The sequence below is a fragment of the Cydia amplana genome, chromosome 19 (assembly GCF_948474715.1).
Source record: "Cydia amplana chromosome 19, ilCydAmpl1.1, whole genome shotgun sequence".
Classification (NCBI taxonomy): Eukaryota; Metazoa; Arthropoda; class Insecta; order Lepidoptera; family Tortricidae; genus Cydia; species Cydia amplana.
This window is the reverse complement of record NC_086087.1, coordinates 14,198,319-14,224,159: the sequence shown is the minus strand read 5'-3', so window position 1 is coordinate 14,224,159 and position 25,841 is coordinate 14,198,319. Positions and strand designations below refer to the sequence as shown.

Below are 25,841 nucleotides of genomic sequence, written 5' to 3'. Positions count from 1 at the left end.
AAGTTATAGTTTGTAAAAGTTTTTTTTAAATTCTACAGTGGAAATTTAAAATATCGTAAGGGACATTTGGTCGTAAAGTCGTAAGTAAATGCATAGTAGTAACTACACTAATCTAAACGTACCAATGAAATCAGTATTACATTTGTTGCATGTGTTAGTGACATTAAATCTTTGGCCAGACCGTAGTTTATTTTATGATAACTGTCAGTATTTTTCCAAAGACACCCCATTACCCGATATTGAATCGCCCCCAGTTTCAGCCCCATAAAGTGCCAATAAAAGAACAGAACAGCCCCATCTGCATATTTCTGTCGTTAAAAAGGAAAATAATTAATATTTAGCGATCGAAATTAATAACCCGTTGGTTGTTACTGTTTCTTTGGTGTTGCCAATGTTTTGCCTTTGTTCTTTGGAGTGTCTTTTTTATGGTGGAAAGAGGCAAATCTTAACACTTTCAGCAATAAAACTAGAATCTTGGAGGAAAATTAACCCGCTTGGTGAATTTTTGTAAATATTTTCACTATCTTTTTTCTGTTATCAATTCTTTCATTTTTACGCCGTGCCATTCATAATTATTCAATGCTGATTTCGGAGGTAAGGTGAGTTAGACTAAGATCGGACACCGGGTAAGATCGTATGATCAAATTTCTGCCTGTTGCGGGGCTTTTTTTTAATGCTGGCAAGGTGATGCAATGCGCTGTTTTGTGCCGCACCTCCCTTCAGGACGCACTTAACGCAAGACGCAAGACGCGCCTAACGAACAGGTGAATCATACGATCTTACCCGGTGTCCGATCTTAGTCTAACTCACCTTACCAAGTAAAAGAGCCGTATTTGCTAAATATTTAGATATTTTACACAAGCTGATGCCAAAGTTTAGTAAAAAAATGTCGGTTAAATTTGGTATAGAAACGCAATATTAAACTACTTAAGTGATTTACCTAACTACATCAGATAAGAAACTTTTTTAATTACAACTCTAAAACAGCCTACACTTATCGCAAGCTTTTACTTGAAACAATAGTCGATTGACAAATGTCCCATTAACGACTAATCAAACGGAGGTTACGTTTATCGGCCGGGTTATGTCAACCGACACTTAACAAAGTGACTAGTGATTGTGGTACATACAACAATTTCAATCTAAAATGAAACTTACTTCCTTGCAATAAGGTTTACGTGAGGTCAGTTAAATGACGACGATGGTACTTAGCTGTCGATGTCGTTGTGATATTGTTGTGCTTACCTGTGAATAAAACATAAGAATTATACATTTACACAAAAATAATAGCACAAAGTTTAAATTAAATGTTGTACAAAATTATACAACTTCAAAAAACACATGATTATAATATTCCAATGGGAAAATATCTCAGGGTGTAAGTGACGTTATTTTAATATACAGGTCCGTCATTAACCATTTGCACTTTCAAACTCAATGTCGTAAGGGACATTTTCTTGATGAAATTCCTGATTCTCCATAAAATAGTTTAAAATTATTCTTTAAGATCGTAAGTGGCATAGATTGTGTATGAAAATGATGCCGTTTTTAGTGAAAAGATTTGTGTGAGGGGATGCCAACCGGTCGGAACGATTTGTGTAATGATCGTGTCTACCCGTAGACATTATTTTTCGTATATTTTGCAGCAGGATGCTTAAACGGCGATTAAAATGTATCAGTCTGATTTTATAGGCTTCCGTAACTTAAGTAAATTTCACAGAATCTCGTACATTTTTCAAATAAGGCACTTTTGGGACTTGGTGTAAGTCTTTCGGACTGTGATTTTAAAGGTAAAGTTACTGGCTGAAGTAATTTATGTATCATTACTAAAAACGTCTACTACCAAATTTTCATACCAAAGATAGGTACTTATCTTAATAAAATCTAACGGTAATACAAGTATACCTAATTTGATCGTTAAAAATTGAATTCAAATTTGGAACGCGACGGTTCCAATTGGCGTTGTTCAATTTAATTGTAACCAATTAGACAGGGTTGTCTACTCAGGGCTGGTACAAAAGATGTGTCGTGTTCGATTGTCGGGGTGTGTCAGGGCGTCTTAAGGGGAAGAAACGGTTGGAGAAAAACGTATGAATTTAGGAAATTTTATACGTTACTTTTATATTGCATATATAGTGAAATGATTTAATCTGTTAATGTAATAAGACGTCCAATTATATGTTATACTAATGAGTGCCTATTATATTGTATGTAGTTTTCTAGTAAGAAAGGTATTATTAGGTATATTAGTTGGACCATCAATTATTAGAAATAAAGTAAAGTTGACAAAATATGTTATTAATCATGATTAATAATACTTGTAGTTTATACGTACCTAAAACAAATTTAATCATATTTCGTCATTAAATAGCTTATTACGTCTAATAAAAATATAGGCACACAACCATTAAACAAAATCAAATCGTAAAAGAAAATACATACGCGATCTCCTCCAGACACATTCCTCAAGTACTGATTGGCACAAATACAGAATCCGAATCCTTCTTAAGCTTGTCGGGGGAAGGGGGAATTAATTGTATTATTGTAGGGGAAGAATTATCAATTAGAAGAAATGGCGCTGTCACTTACATGTTTTTGTTTATGTGTGGCGTTTGGTTGTATGTGCAGAATGTTTAGTATTAAGTTGTATGGTGCTCAGGATTTTTTCAAACATTTTATGTGATTGTTTTTTTTTTTAATTTTACAAGGAATATGTGAGTCTAATAGATCCAGGCTGTTTTCAAACATTTGATGTGTATGATAATGATGTCTTTAATTGATTTTGTAGAAAAAAAATCATAGAAATCTACGACATTTGGACTCCTGGAGAAGTAAGAGATTTTTTTTGCGAATACAAAAACAAAATAATAACTTTTAAACAAAAATACAGAAACTTATGCAAATTGGATGGGCAAACGAAAAATATATATGTACCTACATGTAAAGGTTAGGGTGCTAAAACGTCTAGACATTAGTATATACATTAAAATATTCAGCTAAGTATCTTAAAAAGTCTTGGCTGCGAACGCATATTAAACGCAACAAAAGGAAATATTGTTTCACTCGTAAATCAGAGGGGAGACCGGGGGGGTTCGATTTTCCGCAACATTCGTCTCTACAAGTCCCCGCTCCACTTTAATTGTGGATCGGCTTGCGGAGTGAATTTTAAGTTGTTTTGTCTCTATTTAATCGAATGATGTATCTACTGTGTTTGATCTGAATAGGTTTTCATTCGAAAAACACTTAAGAATAGCTTTTGAGTGAAAATCATGTGGCTCATGTCATGACCATACAGATGAGCCACACACCCTGTAGATACGACCATTTAAACCCCTCTAGTGTCCATAGCTTACGGTAATTGTTTACCATACCGCAATTCGTCTACTCGTTTGCCTCCTATATCATAAAAAAAACATACATACAAATTGTCTTATAATAATAAGAACCATTACACATTAATAGTTAAATACATATTTGTTAGATTAGAGGTAATTATTAAGGATGACTCACGCTAGAGCGGACCGTGTCCGGACCGAGGCGTCCGACACGACATGTCATTTTCTATGACAGCTGACTGGTGATCACGTGGTGCTTTCCCTAGAAAACGAAGCGCCGGAAGCTCCGGCTCGGCCCCGGCCTGGTCTAGCGTAAGTCATCCTTTATCCTATTTACGTATGTTATGCATAAATAATAGAAAAGTCAAATACCCAATAGTTAATATAATGCAGTAAAAAAAATTAAAAATAAATCTCAATATTTGATCCAATATTAACAACAGAAAAACAAAAGCACGGCCAACATTTGACCAAAGGACAAATTGTCCCCAATAATTAAGGACTCCGTTTGATAACTTCGATTATTTATTTAAGACTTTTCCCACCTGTATCCTGTCGGTAACAAAAAGTCGTAACTCGCCTTTAACTTCATAAATTGCATATACATTTTTGTTTCTTATTACAATGAAATTATGTACCTTAATGCTTCAAGTATTGGAATTTACTTAAATGGCCTTTACGACCCTTTTTGCTGAAAATTTTACGTTGGAAAATCCGACAAAAAACAAGCGAAGAATCAATTTGCGCTTCAATGCAATCGAAACTGAACCTTATTGAGTATTGTTTAAGATTGTTTTTGTATGTTTAATGGAACAAAAGGGTGTGGTGGTTTTCTTTGGAAGTATTTCGCTTAAGTAGCTTAATTTGTACTTTAAATATTGGTTGGACATCGGTAATTGGAGGGTTCGAATCCCGTTTAAGTTAACAAAGTGGATGTAAACTCTAACATTTATTTATATTTCATAGCTTGGTATAAACTCATTCATACATAGTTGTTATTACATATATATCATTTATAATATTTAATAAATATAAACTAATGTTAACTTTTTTTATTTGTGACGACCAAGGTTTCGCATTGGTTTTCAATAAAGCGTGTAAATGGTACTTACGACATTTGTAACGGTAAAAAAATGAAAAAATGTCACGCATCATAAAACGACTAAATCGCACAATTTTCCATTGGATCATAGAAATCGGCGCATTATGCGAGAAAATTACTTCCCGCGGAATCGAACCTATTGTCCCTGCTGCTCAACCGTGCTCTATAAACGGGGTTCTGTTTTTTTTTATATGAGGATTCCATAAAAAAAGTAACAATCATATAAAAATGTTTTGTGCGTAATGTTTAAATGCTAATCTACAATTACTAACTGTATTTACTAAAAAAAATATTTTATGTTTAGAACATATAAGTATACAATAATCCAATAACATATCAAACGAAGCACCTAGTACTGTCTTATTGTCTTGTAAGACATTCGTCAATAAACATTAACCAATCGCGACAAAACAATTTAATTGCAAACTCATACAAAATAAAGTCCATATTCCAATAAGCATTAAACATCGTGTAATTCGTCAAACTCAAAGCGATCCATCGCCTGAAACTACCTAGATTTTCAAAAGGTCGTAAGTGCCAATAGGAATCCTATGACATACGACCTTTTTCAAAGTATCAAGACATAGAAAGCGTCATAAATCGTAGCATTAATTTAACGACACCGCATTAGATCTCACTATCCTGAGGGAACTATCTCGATAGATTGGTACCAAAGACTCATCCTTAATGAAACAACACTACAAACTAAAACAAACCTTAACACTACTTAACAAAGTTTAGTTTTGAAGCGCCAGCGAAATCAAGCGTATTCCGTTTTTGAAAAATTCGCAACAACTGAAAGTGAACCTAAACATAACGTAATACAGTTTCAATTTGTATTTGAATGTAACTGTTGTGTTCTTGTAATTCCATTTTCGAATCTCAAGGACAGTATTGCCGTTCAATTGAATGCCGATCTTATCGATTGGCAATTAAGGTTGAATATTGGATGTGTTGGGGCATTAGGCGAATTGTTAAATGCGTCGTAACGGACGGTGAATCGAAATGTTTTGTTCAGTATTGTTGTCTTATCGAAGCAGTTGTATTAATTGGTTTATTTTAATGATCGTTTGCTTCGCTTCGTTTTCTTATGCAATGTAGTTGTAGAGTTTGCATTCGATGAATGAACATTTCTTATTCATGCATACGTAAACAAAATGAGTAATTGTCGTAGTACCTACCCATAGTAGTTACAATGAATGACACGAACCAATTTTGCATTTTTTTCTAAAAATAAGAATAATAATTAAGACAAAGTAGACAATAAACTTATAGTAGTTCGAAAAATAGATTTACCTACTATAATTATGATAAAAGCAATTATTTTTACGTTTTCTTTCACTTATAATTTTTGTTACCTGCAACTGTAACTTTCAAACCTCGAATGAAGTTTCAATTAGATGTTTCATTTAATTAATTTAACCTTAATGTAGAAAAACAAACACCATTCAAATGAATACCTACTCTATTATCAGCACAATAACGAACTTTTTGTCACAATCACTGCGGACGTACGCTATCCGCCGACTCCCGCGCAGATATGCCCAAATAATGGCAATAGGAACTGGCTTATCGCTTATAAAATTATAATTAGTAGGTGTATCGATTCATTGTCAAAACATTGTGATGTTCCCAAAGTTTTATATTTATTTTAATGGCAATTTATAAGTATCAGAGGGTTTACCGTCAAAATCGAAATTTCGTTGTTTGACTCTATCTAATTCTAAAATCTAAGTTAGTTTTTTTTTAATTCTGGGATTAAATTCCTACATTTCAATGATTTTTTAATTTCCTTGTACGTAGTCTAAAATAATGAGTTTACCTACTAGTCATTTGCGAAAGTGTCGATCTCTTGTGGACGCTGTTTGAACCATCATTTTATTGATGCCACAAGCCAATGATGATGATTTATAGTAAAACTATTTATTTATTTATAAAAAGTTTTGGTACCCACGGCTATTTATTTATCGGTTACAGATAAAGAGTTCATTCTCGTAAAACCGGCAACGAGACCCCGGATCGATAACGGCTGTCATTGACTCGCGATTATAGCAACATTAGCCGAATGTGCCCGCTGGTCAAAGCCATGGTATTGAGTGTTGCATCAGTTGCAAAAATACTGTAAATAAAGCATTTACCGTCGCCTATGGACACCTGCAACGCTATAGGGTTTGTAAGTGCATTCCCGGCCTTGAGAATGGCAGTTACGCCGTTTTATTGAAGGTTTGACGGTCGTATCGGACCGAAAATAACACGGGCGATAGTTTATTCAACAGTTTAGCTGTGCGAGGCAGGAAGTTTCTGAAGTAACGCACAGTTGAGGACTACCAAGAGTAGATGTCAGATGGAAATGTCGTATAGAGCGATGGCGGAAATAATTGGCAGGGATTAATCCGAAGAATTCCTCGCAGCACTCCCCGTTATACACCCCCCTTGTGTACTCTTATGGTCAATACAAAAAGAGATCGCCACTTATGCTACTCTAGATACGAGCGAAGTTATTTACTATAAAAAAGTAACATGAATGTTTTTGGTTCATAAGACTCTTTAAATAAAGCGCCGTACAACGCGAAAGGTGATAATTTATTTTGAAAGCATTCGTCACCCCTTTGAAACCTCAGGTCAAATCTTTAGTATCGGATTCATTACAATGACAAAGAATACGAATAATACGAATATGAAAGGGTAAGAAATTAATATTAACGATATCCGGTACAATGGGGAGGGAAAAAAGCGAAAATTTCACGAAAACGCTAAATTTATTCGAACGCCTTTGACGCCTTTGTGGCTGTATTCAATTTAATTGGATATTTTCTTTTTTTGACGGGTCATCAGTTATGAGGAAACAATGGTTCCCTTATTTATACTTTATAAGCATCTTTTGACTATTTTATTCGGTCATAGGAATCAAAAAACTTTAAACATTTAGGGGCTTATATAAACCCAAAAAATGTTTACTACGTGAACTTGTAATTACATATTAGAAAACCTTTCGCTATAAAGTATGTAGTTTTTAAGCAAAAGTACGTCTATTTGAACTGTTAAAAATAACAGCAATGTTAGAAAAAAAAGATATCAAATAATAAAACTAATAAAAAGTTTTAAAGCGACGCGTGATTCGCCAATAGTAAAAAAACTCAATAGATTCGATTAAACGGCAGCTGGTCAGTAAATCCATACACCGTACCAAATGTAACCACCAATATCACACAACCTTGAACTCTATAACAATACGATAAAATCCCTTTTCAAAAGTTTCAATCGCTTTGATTGTAGCAACATTAGTGATGAGGTGTACGAAATTCGATTGAATGATGTTTTACAAAGAACCGGTTACGACCGGTTCTGACCCCCGACACGTGGTCATTTTTGTCATTCACAGTATTAAAATTATCGGTCTTATTGTCCATCGCCCTTTGTGTTCGATTTATTAGAAATTTCCTGATTTATATCACCATCCATCTGCGTATATAATTCTTATACTCCGAGCTATAGACACACTTAAAAACACCCATTACATCGCCATTTTGAAAAAAATCCAATAACTGAATCGACAATTAAATTATAGGTATTTAATCATCGAACCTGCTCACAAAATTTCTCAAGAATCGGTTGAGAATTGCGCCCTGTATTAGAGGAGAACATACGGAAAACGGACATACGAAAGCATTTTTGCCCAAGCCGAAACGGAGTCCTTTCTAACTCTCGGTCAATGAAAAACGGCTTTATTTAAATATTCATCAAGATTCTATATTCGTGTAAGATCGAAAGATCAAATTAAAAATGTTAAGAACCTTCTAATTAAGCCATTTGTATTAAAATCAGGCATCAATATCGCGAAAATGTATCAAAGGATTCCGATATTAATATTCCGAATATCCTAACTAACTCCCCTCCCCCCTCTCTTAAGGGAGGGGACCCCCATGAATTGTTAATGAGTAAATTAACAACACCTATTGTTTCGCGTTTTTTAATATTAATATTTCTCCATTGTACTTGGGGTGAAGAAAAATGTTATTCAGGAGGGAAGGTTGAAATTGATTGATTTTTGCATTAATTTTAATAAGAACAATAGTCCCTGCTGCGGACACTTCGTAATTGCATTTGGAAATGAAGTTGCAGAACATTTTGATGAACTAAATCTTATTAAAAGTAGCGGGGCGTTTTTTAGTACCGTGGATACGGGAATATAGTTTTTTTTATATAACGTCGGTGGCAAACAAGCCTACGGCACGCCTAATGGTAAGCAGTCACCGAGAGCAGATTATTTTGAACACCGCGCCCGTTTAGCTACTGCCTGTGCCTATAGCTAACGCCGGAAATTTTGTCATCTCCATACTAAGAAATAATTAACATTAGATCAGCTAATGACTCACAAAGGCTCTTTATGAAAAATAAATAAAGCGTAACTAGAAGACTATCATACAACAGAGTGTCATTATTCGATATTTCGTCAATTACTTAGAACTGATCGAACAATACGCTCACTAATAACATAGAGACATTATTCTGATAATGTCACAAATCATCCAAGCCTAAGTTTGTAATGAATTGACATATTCAGAACACGTGTGTGCCGCCACAGTGCAAATTGAACTTTAAACTAATCGTAATTAAACTGAAAATCGATTGGCTTTAAAGATACAGCTAATAGCAGCATATGGTGGGATTTTAGTGTACATGCAAATTTGAACTTAATCGTTAAAACTTTAATGTGCAAAATTAATTGTCTTAATACTAAGTTTAGATTAAGATGCTATTGGAAATTGAATCTTATTGCAGTCGGTTTAGATTGGTTTTAGATTGTAAGACGGTGTCGGTTAGATGTAAAGGAGTGTCGAATTCCAATAAGTAGTGTAATATGCAAACTGTTGATAGTTATTACCATTAATATTAATAGTGGATAACGATTTTCGGTTCAGCCTTGTTTCCTTCATACTGTTCATACAATATTGAACATAAATGTTACACATGTTATCTTTCGCACGTAATTAATATGCGTTTTCTTTATTTTATTTTTTATTTTCATTATTGGGGAAAAATCAGCAGGCCAAATTTACAACATACTTTCTTAGAGGTTTTGTGAGTTTTGTGGAGTTTAAAGTATTCATAGCTAAACAATTCCTAAAGCGCGATAGTCAAACTCCAAATTAACAACAACGCCATCTAGCGGCCAACTTTAACAACCTATTAAGCTTAAGATTTGTAATTCTTATTCGTTTTTTGATTGTCTTCAAGGCAAGATTATTACTGGTGGCCTAGGCAAGTTGCCAATCGTTTGCGCTACGACAACGAAGCGTTTTCTGTCTCTCTATCACTCCTAGATATGAGTGCGATAGAGACAAATAGCGTTTCGTTTTAGTAGTGCAAACGATTGGCATTTTGGCTTTTGGCTAGGCATCCTGAACTAATGAGCTAATTCGGCACTGTCGTCACTTTGAAAAACAAATGACATTTGAAATACAACTGTCAACTAAATTAAAAGTGTCAATGTAAAATCAATTAAAGTTGATATTTAATCTCACGACAAGGGAAAGACAGAAAATTTAAAACAGATGTCTTAAGAAAGAGACAAAGAAATCTGTTCCTTTCGACTGAAAACTACAAATAAACTGAACTGATCGCGATGTGTCATTTTTCATGAATCTCTGAGTCAATGAGTCTGGGTAAAGATGAGTAAAGTTTACATGGTGATGTCATTAAACACATCCACTTGCCAAGTGGTTTTCAGTCTGAAACAATAGGCTACTGAAAGATAGACATTGTAGTTTAATTTTTAAATTTGATATGTGTGCCCATTTGTGCCTGCCGGGCATGGATGGGGATAGGCGTTCCAAGTGGGGACAACTCATGTATGGTGGCGGTCACGTGAGGCGGGGAAAAAATAGGAATACACCTTTGATGTAAATTGGACACTTCTTACGTTTTCTTTATGTATATCAAAATAGTTTTCCTGTATGGTCATTGCTATAGTTATTGGCCACTCTTAACAAATCAGAAAGAAACATGCCAATTGAAGCCTTCAAGAGTGGCCAAATATTATGCAGTGACCGTAACTATCTACATTAATATTGGGGGTTAAAAACCCCCAACCTTTTTTAATTGCAAAAAATATGAAAGACAACTTTCATTCCAAATATCATAATGACCTATCTTCTAATTTATGATGCGCGCTTAATCCATCAAATCGCAAAAAACCCGCGTCTGTTACGAAAGAAACAAAAGCTCGAAAATAAGCATATCCTTTGAAGATAAATAATTTATAGCTTCTAAAAAGAATTGTTGATAAACATCGAACATTAAATATGTAACTGTTGTCTATCGTAAAGCGCCAGACGTACGTAAATATCACTTCGCGGGAATTATGAGTTTTATTAGTTTCTCGCGAATGAAATTTCCGAGGATCATTTACATTGCTTTGATGCAGTTTTTCTTGAATAACGGATTGGAATTGATTTAGTGCAGGTGATACTATCGGTATGTAACTTAGTGATGTGTGGTATTCTAATGCCCAAGAAGAAATATTCTCTAATATTTTCCCAGGTATTAAAATTAACCAGGTAAAAACATGCATTCCTACTTCATTTCATATATAAAAAAAACATGTTTCTCCGAGGTACATTTCTAATATTTGTGATTAGAATAATTAAAGTAAAAAATTAACCATTAAATCTCAAAAAGTAGCGCACCCCCAAAAAAATGGCTGTCTTATGTCTGAGGCCAAGTGTCATTACGAACCACTGAGCCAGCGGAGTAAGTAGTAGACATTGTTTTCTAACCCTTTGCGGAATAACCTTAAGGGAAATATTTTCGGGAATATTCCGTCCATATTATCCCCTAAAATATTCCCTATCCCACCAATCGCAACAGGTGCCCGGTGGTCTCCTTTTTTGTTTACATTTCGCCTGCCGCGTCGACGCGAAGCGCGCGTTTGATTCATACACGTCTTATAACTGATTTACAATAAAAACACGACTAAACGATTGATGTGAGTTATGATTAATGTCGTCTTTGATCTCGGGGCTATGAATCTATCAAGGCGGCTTCTGAATATCGACGGGCGTGGCGTAAATAAGCGGACGTTTTAGTTAATGATGAGGTTAAAGTTGGGAGATCTACCGGTAGATGGCGTTTATGTTAAATTGGACTGAAACGCGCTTTAGGATTTCTTAAGCTCTAAATATTTATCTCTAGAAAACTCAAAATTAATAGGTAAATATTGTCGGTTGTTTTAAGCTCTCGATCAAGCTCTACCATGACTCTAACTCTAGCTAAATATATTACTATTATTTTAAAAATATATCTGCAGCAGTGTCCCAAAATTTCTAAAGATTTTTTTTTGGTAAAAGAGTGCATATCTAACGAACCATTTCCCCCATTTACTCTGCTATTGAATTACACTAGTATTCATAGACATTCTTGAACACACCATATCCAAACGCACAATTTTCTCCACCTTAAAGAGGAAAATAAGTTGCCAATAATTATTGAAATCGAAGAAAATAACAAATAAATGTCCTTCATATCGGTTCCGAAGTTATCTAAGTAACATTTTAAAGATCAACTATTTCCAAATTGAACAGTCACAGGAAACGATCGAAACGTCAATGACACCGTTGTCTCTTCAAATTACACTTTTTGTGTCCGAAATTAGAATAATCAGCATCGGGTACAAAGAGGCTGATCTCTTTCATCATCGACATGATGATGTTTACGTCGAACTTCTCAGAACGCAACCGATACTTGGAAATAAATATGTGCGTTTGACATTTCCTTTCATGTTCGCGTGTGGGTAATTATGGATCCATAAGACGAACTTGGTTCTTTTTCGTCTATGATTTCGGTGCTTTTTCATCTGTGTGTGTTTTTTTATTAAATTATCGTGCGTGCTGTTCTGACAAGATGATAGGTTACGTTTGTTGCGTGATTGCGTCTCGCTTTGGGCTTTCTCTTTGACTTGAGATGTGATGAGACTATTTGCTTTGAGATATTTGGCAGAAATCGTAACTATTGAGAGCCAAATTGGCTTCACAAGTTTTTTCTGCAGACTTCTTTTCAAATAGGAACGAAATATAATAAGTTTTTGAGTGTTAAAAACTTAGTCTTATTTATACCCCATCTGACCCTATAGTTAACGTTTTTATTATTGCAGTTACAAATGAGTCAGATACTACAGGATATTTGCTATTAGCGTGACTAAAACTTTTAAAACAAGTGTGAAATATAATACGATTAACCTTTGAAATAAACCATTTCTATATCGTTTCCTGACGATAATGATAATTATCATCAACATCATTACGCTACCTGATATTGATAAGTATAAAGCCGTACGAAGCCATTTCTCAAATGCATCCAAATATATCAGTGTCGAAGCGGCGCATTCAAAACTAATAAGATGCGCCGACCGAAATAACAAAATTAAAATAAATCGAACGACAGACAGACGTCATAAACTAATTTCGAGTGTTTTCGTTTTGGACACAAAAATAGCATCATCACTCTTTCATGTTCAGCGAAGTGACATTAAAGAAGAATTACTGTTCGGGTTTAGTGCAGCCCTATAGATGAAAGTACGGTTTATTGCTAAAAATAAAGGTGTTTATGATTTACACTGCTCTATTATTGCTTAGATATTAAATTTGCTGTCGAACACAAGTTCCAACAAAGAGTAATAACAAGAAGCTACCATCTTGTGAACAGTTTCGTTGGATTTCATTGCAAATTTGAAAAATTGAACGTCAACTTTATCCATTGACGCGTGGTAGTGTCGGATATGGAATACTACTTGTCAGTTGACAGATGTCAAAGAATGTAAAATAAAACAAATAAATATTATAGGATATTTTATACAAATTGACTAAATTCCACAGTCGGTACGCTCAAAAAAGGCTATTGAATTTGTATTTTTAGGATATTCAAATTTCAGCCCTTAGGGCCACTTGCACCATTCACTAACCCGGGGTTAACCGGTTAAACCTGGAGTTACCATGGTTACCAGTACGATTTGACACTGGGTTAACAGTTTAATCGGTTAACCCCGGGTTAGTGGGACGGTGCAAGTGGCAAAACCATCATATTTTTCTCAAAGGTATCGAAATCTTATTTCTATAATGTAACAGCTCCCCCTTGGTACCTTTGGGGCTATAAGTAAATTATCTAAAAGAAAAGTTAAAATCTAATCAGCACCGCAATCATCCCGCGATTCAAAGGCCTAATCAAAAAAGTTCAGAATACGAATCGTTTATCGAATGTCATCAAAAAGAAATAACAGAAGTTACCCCTTTCCGACTTAATTAAAATCTATATAGTAAGATACAGAAAAAACAGCGGGAAAAAGTCCCTTCAATAACTTAAATAACTCGAACCCGTAGAGAAATGAAGTTATAAAATACAATTTCACTTCGCCTTTTCACTTTGCGTTTTCCCAGCTTCTGTTTGATTTTAATCGATAGCCGATTCTGGAATTTTTGACGAAGTACTTGAAACGTCGGAAAGAAAGTTCACTTTTGTTTTTTTTTGTGTTTTGTTTTTGAGAAAAGCGGAGGTCTTGGTGTTTACGTGTGGGCGATTTGCTTTTTGAATTGGAAACAATAATACACGTGACATTTGAAACGTGACTGATTTCAACCGTCTTTTTTACTTTGAAATTAATTTAAATTTAATTTAATTTTTTATATTTTTTTTATTTCAATGAACAGATATATTTATTTTAAAACATTAAATACATATACCTACTATAGAAACAGATGGGTCACTTTGAACAGTTCTCGAGTCTTCGGAGGAACCGGCACCTTCAGCTTACGAGGCTAACGCCCTAGAACTCTAGGCCCCATCACGGCAGTACCCGTGTCAAATTATCGATGCCATCTTAGAAAGTCTAGGCGTTTTTCATCAACTCTAAGGGCGAGCAATACGTGCTTTGCATCTCCTATGAATCCTTTACGGGATTACGATATAGAGAGAGATTGTGCTGCTATTGTGAACAAATCAAATTATTTTGTCAATAATCTCGTTCAAACAGCAATACTCTTAACTGTACATCGGTAGACTTTATTACAAAAGGCATGGTCCACTGTACAGTTACATAACAGTGTGGGCGATGGTACTAGATCTTAAAAATTGATCTACTTATCTGCAGAGCTCTTCAACTACCAATAGCAAAATAAAATTTTCCGTTTCAGCCCACACCTTTTTGTCTGTCAGTCACTTATTAGTATTAATAAAACCTGAAACCCTTCCAAATTATCAGCGATGCTTTCATAGATTGAATAGGCTCCTTCTTCAATTTCGGGTTTTCAATGCCTAATGAGAATGACTGTCTGAATGAGTAACTCTTTTTGACTAGACCTCACAAGTGGCTCTCCAAATGGACTGGTCTTCTTTGTGCATAGTTTGTTTGCTGCAGTTTTTGTCTGCATTCGGATTGCATGGCTTTGAGTATGAAAAGGTTTTTGGCTAAACATTGAATGGGTAATGTAGAAGTGATGAAGCGGAGTTTTGGGTTAAAAGCTGCCAAATACTTACAAAAAATGTATCTTAGATATTATTATAAACTAGCGATTCGCCCCGGCTTCGCACGGGTTAACAAATCATACATCAACCTTCCTCTTGAATCACTCTATCTATTAAAAAAACCGCATCAAAATCCGTTGCGTAGTTTTAAAGATCTAAATCTAAGCATACTTAGGGACAGACAGACAGCGGGAAGCTACTTTGTTTTATACAACGTAATGATTATAAATTTTGAGATGTGTCCGTATTGCAGGCATCATACGCACTTTTATTTTTCCTTTTATTTACTCCGTCCCATCAATTTAAACCCAATCCGTCATATAACTATATCCCATTAGAAAAAGATTTAGTGTAAGGTCACTGTGTTAACTGGTAAAAGGATGCAGCATTGCTAAGTGGTATCGAATGTAACGTACGATCAATAAATCAATTACATGCCCCTGCGCAACGTGAATTGAATTTGACAGTTGGCTAGATCTAGGGACGCACGCGCACTTTTCGATAGAAAAGACGATTTAGTAAAAGTGAGATTTTTAAGAGTCCGAACCTACATTCCAAGTTACGTTCTCATTCTATAATGACATTAAAAATACCTATAATGAATTTTGACATGTACTTTCATGTGACATATATCAGATACATAATTATATCTATTTGAGCGAAGTCTCGGTAGCTCAGTTGGCAGAGAGATGGGCTAGTGATCCAGAGTCACGAGTTCGAGCCTCGCCCGAGACAGTGTATTTTTCCACTTTTAATTTATTTCTAAACATATACCTATCTTTCTACTTAATTTTAATTTATTTCGAAACATATAATATGTTTTACATACAAAACATTTGATTGACAAATAAATTCAATTTTTCTATGAATCAATATTTCCTACATTTTTAAAATTTGCTATCATCAACTGACAAAATTGCTAGAGATGCTAGACTACAGTCAAAATCATGAATGAATGAATGAACGAATTAAAGTGGCGATGGTGGCGCCCCTAGCGCGGGGAAACAGGATACGTTCAATGGAATGATTGATCGCCAACGGACGATAATCCTTGCACTGGATAAATATCGTACGTATCGGTCGTGACGTCATAACTCTTTACTTCACGAGGCAGGAAACTGGGCTATAACCGCGAAGCGAAATCGAAGTTCGCAAATTGCGGGCATCTGTCTCTGTCACTCTAATTACGCCTTCATTGGAGTAAAAGAGAAAGATCCCCGCAATTTACGAATTTCGGTTTTCGCGGTATTTTCTGAATGAACAGAACTAAGCTGACTCTGCAACTTTGACAGAACAATTATAATATGAGCAAGTGTCAATATAAAAGGCATATTATTAAATTGTACGACGGGACTTAATCGCGTATTTAAGTTTTAAAATTTACCTCCGACGTCAAAAAACATTACGAAGAATGTCACGCTCGAAAATATGTCTTTTTAATTAACGATTATTACAAACACGTTACGAACGAAACTGTATCAAACCCATTCATCTTGCCACCAGTATCATTACGATCGATCAATCAATCAATCAATATTATCGATGCGCTCAATTAAAGCAAGTGGCAACACTGGCCGACTCAAACACTTTTTAAAAAGGTATTATGTCTCTTTGTAGGTATTGTAAATGCGCATAAGGGATATTTTATAATGTAGCATTTCTATTTTCAAATTCAGGAATTTAATGTTATTTTTGCTCAGAAAGAGCTAAAAAGTGTACCAAATTTTCCATAAATGTGTCGTCTCTTCCATTCCGTTACCGTTATACAAAGTCCATGGGAATAAAAACATTGGGACAGTTTTCTTCTTTAGAATCGAAAGAGCTCGTGTTTCTGAGTAGAAATAACATAAACATTCACAAATAAGAGAAAAAAGTGTATAGTGTACAACTTTCAATAAAAATTGGTGCTTAAACCGTTTCAAAATTAAGATGGCGGAATTATATGGCCGATGCCCACATATTCCGTAAGTAAGTAATATTTATGAAGCTTACGGTGCACAAATCGAAGTGGAAATAAATCTTCGGTCATTGGTCATTTGACAGTTACAAAAGGATACACTTTATGAGTTTAGAAACAATTTCATGTTGGTTACTTTGTTACTTTTTTGTGTTTGTTTTCGTATTTGCTCTAAGTAAAATACCTTTTTTCTGGCAACCCTTTTCAGTTAGAAGAAAGTACGTGGATAGGTAGGTAGGTATATTTAATTTGAAAACGCCACCTTGTGGTGCATTTAATAATTATTTACCTCCGGTCATAAGCATCACTGGTTCAGTGGCAACAATTTTTTTTTAACCATTGTCTTATCTACACGGTTTAGTGACTCTGCCATATTACTAAATATGTAATAATAAGAATTATTCTATACGGCCTTGTGAACCGCGAAGTACCGTACTACAAGTATTCACCTGCGCCAGTTCTCGAGAATGGTCGTGCCACGCTCTATTGGGATCGATCTGTCATCACTGACAGGACTATTGTAGCCAATAAGCCTGACATTGTGATAATAGATCGATCGCAACGCCGGGCCGTGCTCGTTGACATCACCATCCCCCATGATGAGAATCTCGTGAGAGCCGAGAAGGACAAGTCCAGCAAGTACCTAGACTTGGCTCACGAGATAACCGCCATGTGGGATGTTGATTCGACGATCATTGTCCCGATAGTCGTTTCAGTGAACGGTCTAATAGCGAAGAGTCTCGACCAACATCTTGAGAGACTCTCGCTAGGTGGTTGGATCAAGGGTCAGATGCAGAAGGCGGTGATCTTGGACACGGCGCGGATAGTCCGCCGGTTCCTCTCTCTGCAGCCCTGACCACCGGCAGCTTGGGCCTTGCCCCGCTGCTGGCGGCACCCTAGGTTAGGTTTTATATAATATGTTTATAAGTATTTTGTATTGTTTTTGTAAGTGTTTTTGTATTTTATTTTTATATCCATATTATAAAATAACCTAACTTAAGACCAAAAATAAATAAAGAGAATTATCACTTCATAGTATAAAACAAAGTCGCTTCCCGCTGTCTGTCCCTGTATGCTTAGATCTTTAAAACTACGCAACGTAATAGATAGAGTGATTCAAGAGGAAGGTTTATGTATAATTTGATAACCCGTGCAAAGCCGGGGCGGGTCGCTAGTAATGATTAAAACTCACCTCTTTCTCTTTAGCCGCCAGCTCGCTCTCCAACCCGCCCTGCGGGCTGCTCCTGTCCGACCCGCTCCTGGCCATCTCCATCTTATCCTCAACCTCCTCCTTAATGGGACTGAACTCTAGCCTGTCCCGTTCCAGGGACCCATTGGTCTTGGGCACGGAGGCCTGGATGGGGCTCGTGGTCGCTAGCTGTTCCTTGAGCGTGGTCACTTCTTTTTCGGCCAATGTGGCTCGCTGGAACAATGGAGAAAGGAGTTTAGTATAAATGGCGATCATATCCTCCTAAGTAGAGATGCCACGAATATTTGGCAACTATTCGGTATTCGGCCTATTCGGCCACTTTGCCGAATATTCGGTATTAGGCCGAATGTTGCCTACTATTCGGCCGAATACCGAATTTCTGTTGCCCCTACCTAAAAAGAAAATTTATACTAAAAAAATACCAAAAATGAGGTACACTTAATATTTAAAATGTATTATTGGAAAGTTGTTAAATTGGAAGACCCTTTTTTAAGCATTTGTTGATTATAAAATATTTTATTTTTATCATGGGTCTGATTTGATTGGCTCTAACTATGAATGTTCATTATCATTAGTTCTGTTTTACAAACAATATATCTTAGCAAACGTTGTGCTTTGTTGGCGAACAGTTTTCATAATAATTGTGACTCACAATGTTCGCATCTCATGCCGAATATTCGGTCGCCGAATATTCGGTATTCGGCCGAGAGAGTGGCTGAATATTCGGTATTCGGTATTCGGCCAAAACCACTATTCGGGGCATCTCTACTCCTAAGGCCCAGTCATACAAATGCAAAACCCAAAATTTGCCACTGAAATTTGTACCTATAGTGCAGGGAATAGAGTTGATTTTTATTTGGAGGATCAGGGGGCCTGCCCAAGGTGACAATCGTAATGGGATGACAGATGGTACAATTAGTCAGGTTGATTACAATACAATACAAATCTTTATTGCACAACCTGAATAAAACATTTACAGGGAGACACACATATTACCTAATACATGAAGACAGAGTTAACAACAGGCGGTCTTATCGCTAAAGAGCGATTATTTCCATACATTATATAAGTCTCGATCAACGATTGTTATCTTGGCTTGCCCCCCAGGAAAAATCTTATGCTATTGCTTTCAGGTTTGGCATAAAATTATCAAAGCTATATGAAAATTGTTGCATATCTTTAAGTATTTTCCCAACAGAAAATTCAAAAATTACAATATTAATAGGTAGAGCTTCATAGCTTATTAATTAAAGTCAATGACAACCAAACAATTAACCCATTCATTACCGGAAACAACAACAATATGTATGTATGTAATGTATGTTCGTAATCTAATTATCAGTTCCCATAGTTTCATGTTTTGTTGTGCTTCCGTTGCATTCAGGGTAATCGGTTCGATCTCGGCGGATGTGTTGCTCGACTGCGAAATGGGTGGTCATGATTTTGTTATAACGTACTTGTCAAAAGAAATACCAAGGAGATGACAAAATCCCTTTGACCGTCAAAGACGTAACGCGCGCGGCTGCAGCCTAATATGAACCTTCGTGCATTCCGACAAGGTTCATAATGACGCGCACGTGATAGGAGTGGCGTTTGAAGGGTTAAGGAAGGTGTTTTTTATTTATTTTAATCGATTTCTCATTCTACATCCCTTTCAACGTTAGTTTTTGTGTGTTTCATACAAGTAATAAACCACATAGGTATACATAAACACATGAGAATGAGAATTTTGAAGATGTAGGTACATATACAGGGTGCCATTTGAGTCGTGATCAGTAATATGTTTTTCTAACTCCATAAACAATGAGCAATTTAATATCCCTACTCTTACTAAAATCAGACAAGATTTTTTTGTTTATTTTTGTCATTTATTTTACTTTTACAGGTGGCAATGTGGTATTTAAACAGCTTTGTAAGATATTTCAAATGAAAAATTAAGTAAATCGTATTTCTAACTGGGACAAATGACAAAATTGATGTCAATGACAATTTCGATTCAAAGAGGCGATTCAATTTACTAATTTAAATATCTTAATAAGCCGTTGTAATATCCTAAATCCACTTATAAAAGTAACATAAATGACAAAAAATAAAAAAAATCTTGTCTGATTTTAGTAAGAGTAGGGGCATTAAATTGCTCGTTGTTTATGGAGTTAGAAAAACATATTACTGATCACGACTCAAATGGCACCCTGTATAGCTGGTCAAGCAGATCTTGTCAGTAGAAAAAGCCGGTAAATTTGAAAAATGTAGGAGCGAAGGGATATGTACCGTCCCATAGAAAATATGAATTTCGCGCCTTTTTTTACTGACAAGATTTTCTTGACACATTAACATGGGGACTAGGTATTTTTATGATATACCTAGGAGGCAAACCCAACCTAAGGTCTAGGACATTTTTTATACACAACCGAAGTACGAAGAGACCAATTGCCTGATGGTAAACAATTACATCGCTGATGGACACCTGCAACATCAACGGGGTTGCAAGTGCGTTGCGGAAATTAAAATGGGAGTACAGATAAAGATAAAGATAAAAGATAGTTTATTCAAGTAGGCATAATTACAATGCGCTTATAAACGTCAAATAAATCTAGGTAGACCGGCTCCAACCCTACACCTCTGTCCCGAGAAGATTTAAGTCCCCCCTCAATTGGAGGAAGGTATCCCAATATGGGACCGGCAACAAACTCGGCGGGACACATCTTTAAAAAAAAAATTACATCGTATAATTAACATGCATTACGAGAAAAAAAAATCTTCGTTCTTTTCTTCAAGATTGAAGGTCGTATCGGTCCGGAAATAACGCGGACGACAGTTCATTCCACACTTTAGCTGATACATATAATCATATTATATTGTCATCAGATCTAAACTGAATAGTGAAGATTGTAGAGCCTGTTGATATATGTTTATGCTATCTTCCATACGGAAACATTTCATTATTTACTACTGTGATTAAACGTTTCTAACTCAACGAATCATGTTAATCAGCAATTTCCTCGTACATTACTATTTTACTGTATACGCATCTACGCTCAGATTTCGATCAGCATTTCTAACTAACCATTAATATGTCTTATCTCAAAGCAATAAGAGTGAAATCTAGTCAATTAACTGCGTCGACGTTCGATACAGCATTTCTAATTAACTAACCATAAATACACCGTATCTCAATGCAATAAGAGCTAGAAACGATCAATTAACTGCGATACTCAATACGCTGAACAAATGAAGTCATAAGGTTTAATTTCTAACAGTAATCCAGCAATCGCGGTTTTCATCGAGAAACTTGGCAATAAAATGTGCGTACGCGCACGTTAGGTATGCGGCATACGAGCGATTGGACTTTAATGTCGCAAACTTGGAAGTCTTGTGTTCAACAGTGGTACCTAACTACATAATACATTCAATGGTAAAGTGTCTATGGAACTTGCTAACTATGTAAACAAACCGCCATATTAAAATTGTCTCTCAATGTCAATTTACTAGTAACTTTTGTTTACATAGCAAGTTCCATAGAATGACACTTTAGTTAGGCAAATGGTCATTTTCACAATCTGTTTATCACACAGTGGTCAGTTTATTTGGCAAAATTTTTACGTTTACACTTCTTCTTCCAGTGCCATCTCCTACTGGACGTTGGCTATCATGAGGGCTATACTAACTTTAGACACAGCTGCGCGGAATGAGCGTGTGCTCTGCTTGAACCATGTTCGGACATCTGGTGCTACCTTACCTTCCCATTGAAAGTTGTGAGTTAGTAAACAAAAATAGTCAAAACAATTTGTATTGTGGAGTTGCGAACTGCTTTTGACCACGTTTGCTAACATACTAATGCTATGTAGCATAAACACTAGTAAATAGGTAGTTCTAGAATAAATATGAATAAATTAGAATGATACTATAATGCCTTTCACACGGACGCGTAAACACTGTAAATACTCTTAATTAGTAAATTATACAGTATTTTTCACAATCGTTTATTACATGCAAATAGGCATGGTGCGAAAATGTATAGACGTAAGACGGAGCGTCTTACAGTTTAATGTTTGTAAAATATTCAGTTACAAGTTTCAAGATAAGAATTAGATTTTGTCTTTTAAATTTTGTTTATTAAAATTCATTTAAACTGTTATAATAACTGTTTGACGACTGGTCTGGCCTAGTGGGTAGTGACCCTGCCTGTGAAGCCGCGGTCCTGGGTTCGAATCTCGGTAAGGGCATTTATTTGTGTGATGACACAGATATTTGTTCCTGAGTCTTGGGTGTTTTCTATGTATTTATGTATTTGTATATTATATATGACACCGTAAGATTGTGAACCCGTTAGTTTATAATCTAACGTAGGTTAGGTTAGGTTAGATTATAATCTCCCTACCGTCAGTTTATAATGTAACTAGCGAGATTATAATATGACGAGTGTTTACAATTTTACGGTGACATATATATCGTTGTCTAAGTACCCACAACACAAGCCTTCTTGAGCTTACTGTGGGACTTAGTCAATCTGTGTAACAATGTCCTATAATATAATATATATAACTATTCCTTGTATAGGTGAAGGTTGTATTGCAGGCTCTCTAAAATGGCTAAGCTTGAACTGTTGCGTTAGTCGCGCGACAATCGCAGCGACTATCCGTCCGTGTGCGCCGGCGCCGGCACGCTCGGATACGCGCACAGACGTGCGTATCGGTTTGCTTTCCTCACTAATTAGTGATTTAGTTTATAACGGATATGTTGCTTAGTTGCTGTAAAAATACCTATTTTTTAGAAAAGATATTTTCGGGTGTTATCTTATCTTTTTATCTTCTGTCGCTTGGCTGACTAGGGGATCAATGAGCTACGGTCTGGTGGTTGCGTTTATTGCAATAGATGAAACACCTGTCTATTTCTATCTATGAAATGTCTTTGTAATATTAAAACACATAAGAAGTAGAGTCGAAGATAAATTAGAGTCCGGTCATTTATGATCTTAATAAGCGTCCAATTGGTTTAATTTTCTTTCCCGGAACGTTCAAATCACAAATTCCAATTTTGAAATAACATAGTAACATTATTAATAGATTTAAATTATTAGACTAACCGCATTGACCCAACTCTTAACCATCAATATTCGAAACTCGAACGCGTTTATTCATATTTTTTTTAAATGGCCGTCATCGTTATACAATTTGTACGTGGGCTTGAGATTTGTCATCCCGGTTACATCACGGGCGTATTGCTCAATTGAGCAGATTGATCTACTCTGTCATTGTCTCGGGCAATGATTTCAATTTGATTGCGATTGTAATCCCAAATTGGTCGTAAAGGTAGTGATTGACATTTGACAACGATTTCAACTATTGAACAAGTTCTTTGCGTAATTTTAGGAACGCGTTGACAACGACAACCTATCTACTTTAAACTTACAAATAACCACGTGGTTGTCTTGTTCTTGCTTTTCGCTTTACGTAGATGTCATCATCATCATCATATCAGCCCTTTATCGCCCACTGCTGAGAATAGGTCTCTCTTCTAGTACGCCACTTGTCCCGGTCCTGAACTAATCTCATCCAGAAGTGACCTGCAATTTTCCGGATGTCGTCCACCCAACGAGCCAACGGACGCCAGGCGCTTCTGTCATCCGAAAACGGCCACCATTCTGTTAACATTTTAGTCCACCGGCCATCACTCTGCCTAGCAACATGTCCTGCCCAACTCCATTTTAGTTTGGTAATGCACACGTAGATGTACGCACGGAAATCTAAAACAGTAATTTAGTTACATAAATTTACCGTTCGAATTAACTTAGAAAGCCGAAAATCATTAAAAACATCATTAAAAATCATGAAAGTATGCCATTCAATTATAGTTGTGTGAACGTTGTAAAATATATGTATAAATGTATCATTAAAAATTACCGAAGCCTAAATATTGTGATAATTATCCGTGAGAATGTGCGTGTGCATTGACAAAAGAAAGTACGATTATTATCATGGCGACATTGATTCATGACTTTTATGGAAAATTGTTGGCCCGGGCAGTAATAGGTTACTTAGTTCCCTTGGCCATTTCCTCTCATTATAAGCTTGTCTTCTTACTAGCGCCATCTAACGCAAAGAGTTGGACTTTTTTTAGACATTCCCACCTACGTAGATGTTTCAGAAACTGGCCATATTTGTAGTGTCATTATAACCGTCATATTTTCATAGAAATTTGGCATTATTGATGACATGTCCAGACTTTGTCTTTGCAAATGGCATGCAGAGTTAGCTTGGTCCGCCTCTAAAAGATTATTAGACGATTCTAGAACAATCAATGAAAAGTATCGCCAACTTACAAGAGTTGAGTGAGTGCTTTTAAGTCTTTTAACAAGAGAGAAACTAAGTTAGAAAAAGTAAATTTTTAGTTTACCGTTTTTGGGAGTTATCTAGATCTGTCTGGCAATATTCGATTCAAATCGGAAAGCCAACGAATTATTTATAAATTAAGCAACAATTAAAGCATTACTCGATTTATTCATTAACTTGGAAACAAAGAAGATTATCTATTCGACCCATCGGTTGTTTGTGCAATATATTAGAGCGGTACTATACAATCTTAAACATAAAAAGTACTAAAATTTACAAGTGTCGTAGATTCTTAACAGACTTAAGACATTTCTCTCTTAAGACCGTTCTACAATTTGGAGTCTCTCACGCCGGCAATTACTAACGGTGTAATTCTATGAGCGATTACTATTCCGGATGATTTTGGTAACCACTAACAAGAATTAGACACGAAAATAATAATCGGTGCCTACCGTTGCAATAAATGCTTTCGTAAACAACGCTATTTAAAACAGATTGGATTTCGTAAGTAATTATTGCGTATTACATTTTACAAGGCACTCGAAAACGCTAGACTGCTATAACAGGATTTGAAATTAGAATATAAACATCTCAATTCCCGTCCGTAATTCAATTCGAATTCAAATTTGGAACGTCAACGGATACCATTTAAAACTATAAATCGAACAATTTGAATCCCGAACCCGGGACATCCCGAATTTATTAAATAAAACAATTGATTGATTAATCCCGATGAAAGGACAGCATTAAGAAGGGTCCGATTGAGGCTCATTGTTCAAAACAACGCTATTGTGTCCTAATCGAATACGGCTCGAAACCTTTCTTTCGAACTCCAACGTTCAATTTGGAACTTAACACTGGCCGCATTTTGATTTCGGAAAAAGAAATCGGGCGTTTGGAAAACGAATGATACTTCAAAGATGTTTAATGAAAGTTGATCTTTAAAATCATAGTGTGTAAGTCGAAAATACAACAACGGTTTTTGCCACGTTTTTTGCTGAAGTTTTTGATACGTTGTCAGTATGTCTTGTCAAATTTGCGCTTACTTGACATTACAGTCTTACGTTATGTAAAACACGCTTCAAATTATTACGTTCTTGTCATAATAATACGATGACGACTATCACAAATTTATCACCATTTCTTCAGAACATGGTTTCTGAAACTTAAAGCATGAAGTTTTACAAACGAAAATCTAACCAATATAACCATGTGAATAAATACATTGTACCAGTCAGAACGATGTATCATATAATAATTGACACGCCACATTTTTCTTCATTAGATCAGATTTCGACCATTAATTTTTCGGTCGTTGTACTTTTTACCGCTTTATGTTTTTACGATTCGGACTTACCCACGGAAAATGGTTGATTCTCTTCTTTTTAAT

General features: G+C 35.7%; 1 protein-coding gene across 5 annotated transcripts in view; it reads right to left on the bottom strand.

Moving 5' to 3' along the window:
• Positions 1-25,841, bottom strand: part of LOC134656856 (homeobox protein cut) — a 213,609-nt gene that overhangs the window by 73,441 nt on the left and 114,327 nt on the right. For all 5 annotated transcript variants that reach the window (XM_063512381.1, XM_063512382.1, XM_063512384.1 and 2 more), the window contains one exon: positions 18,102-18,332. In XM_063512381.1, the coding sequence (XP_063368451.1) occupies positions 18,102-18,332 (231 nt within the window). The remainder of the gene's footprint in view (positions 1-18,101; positions 18,333-25,841) is intronic.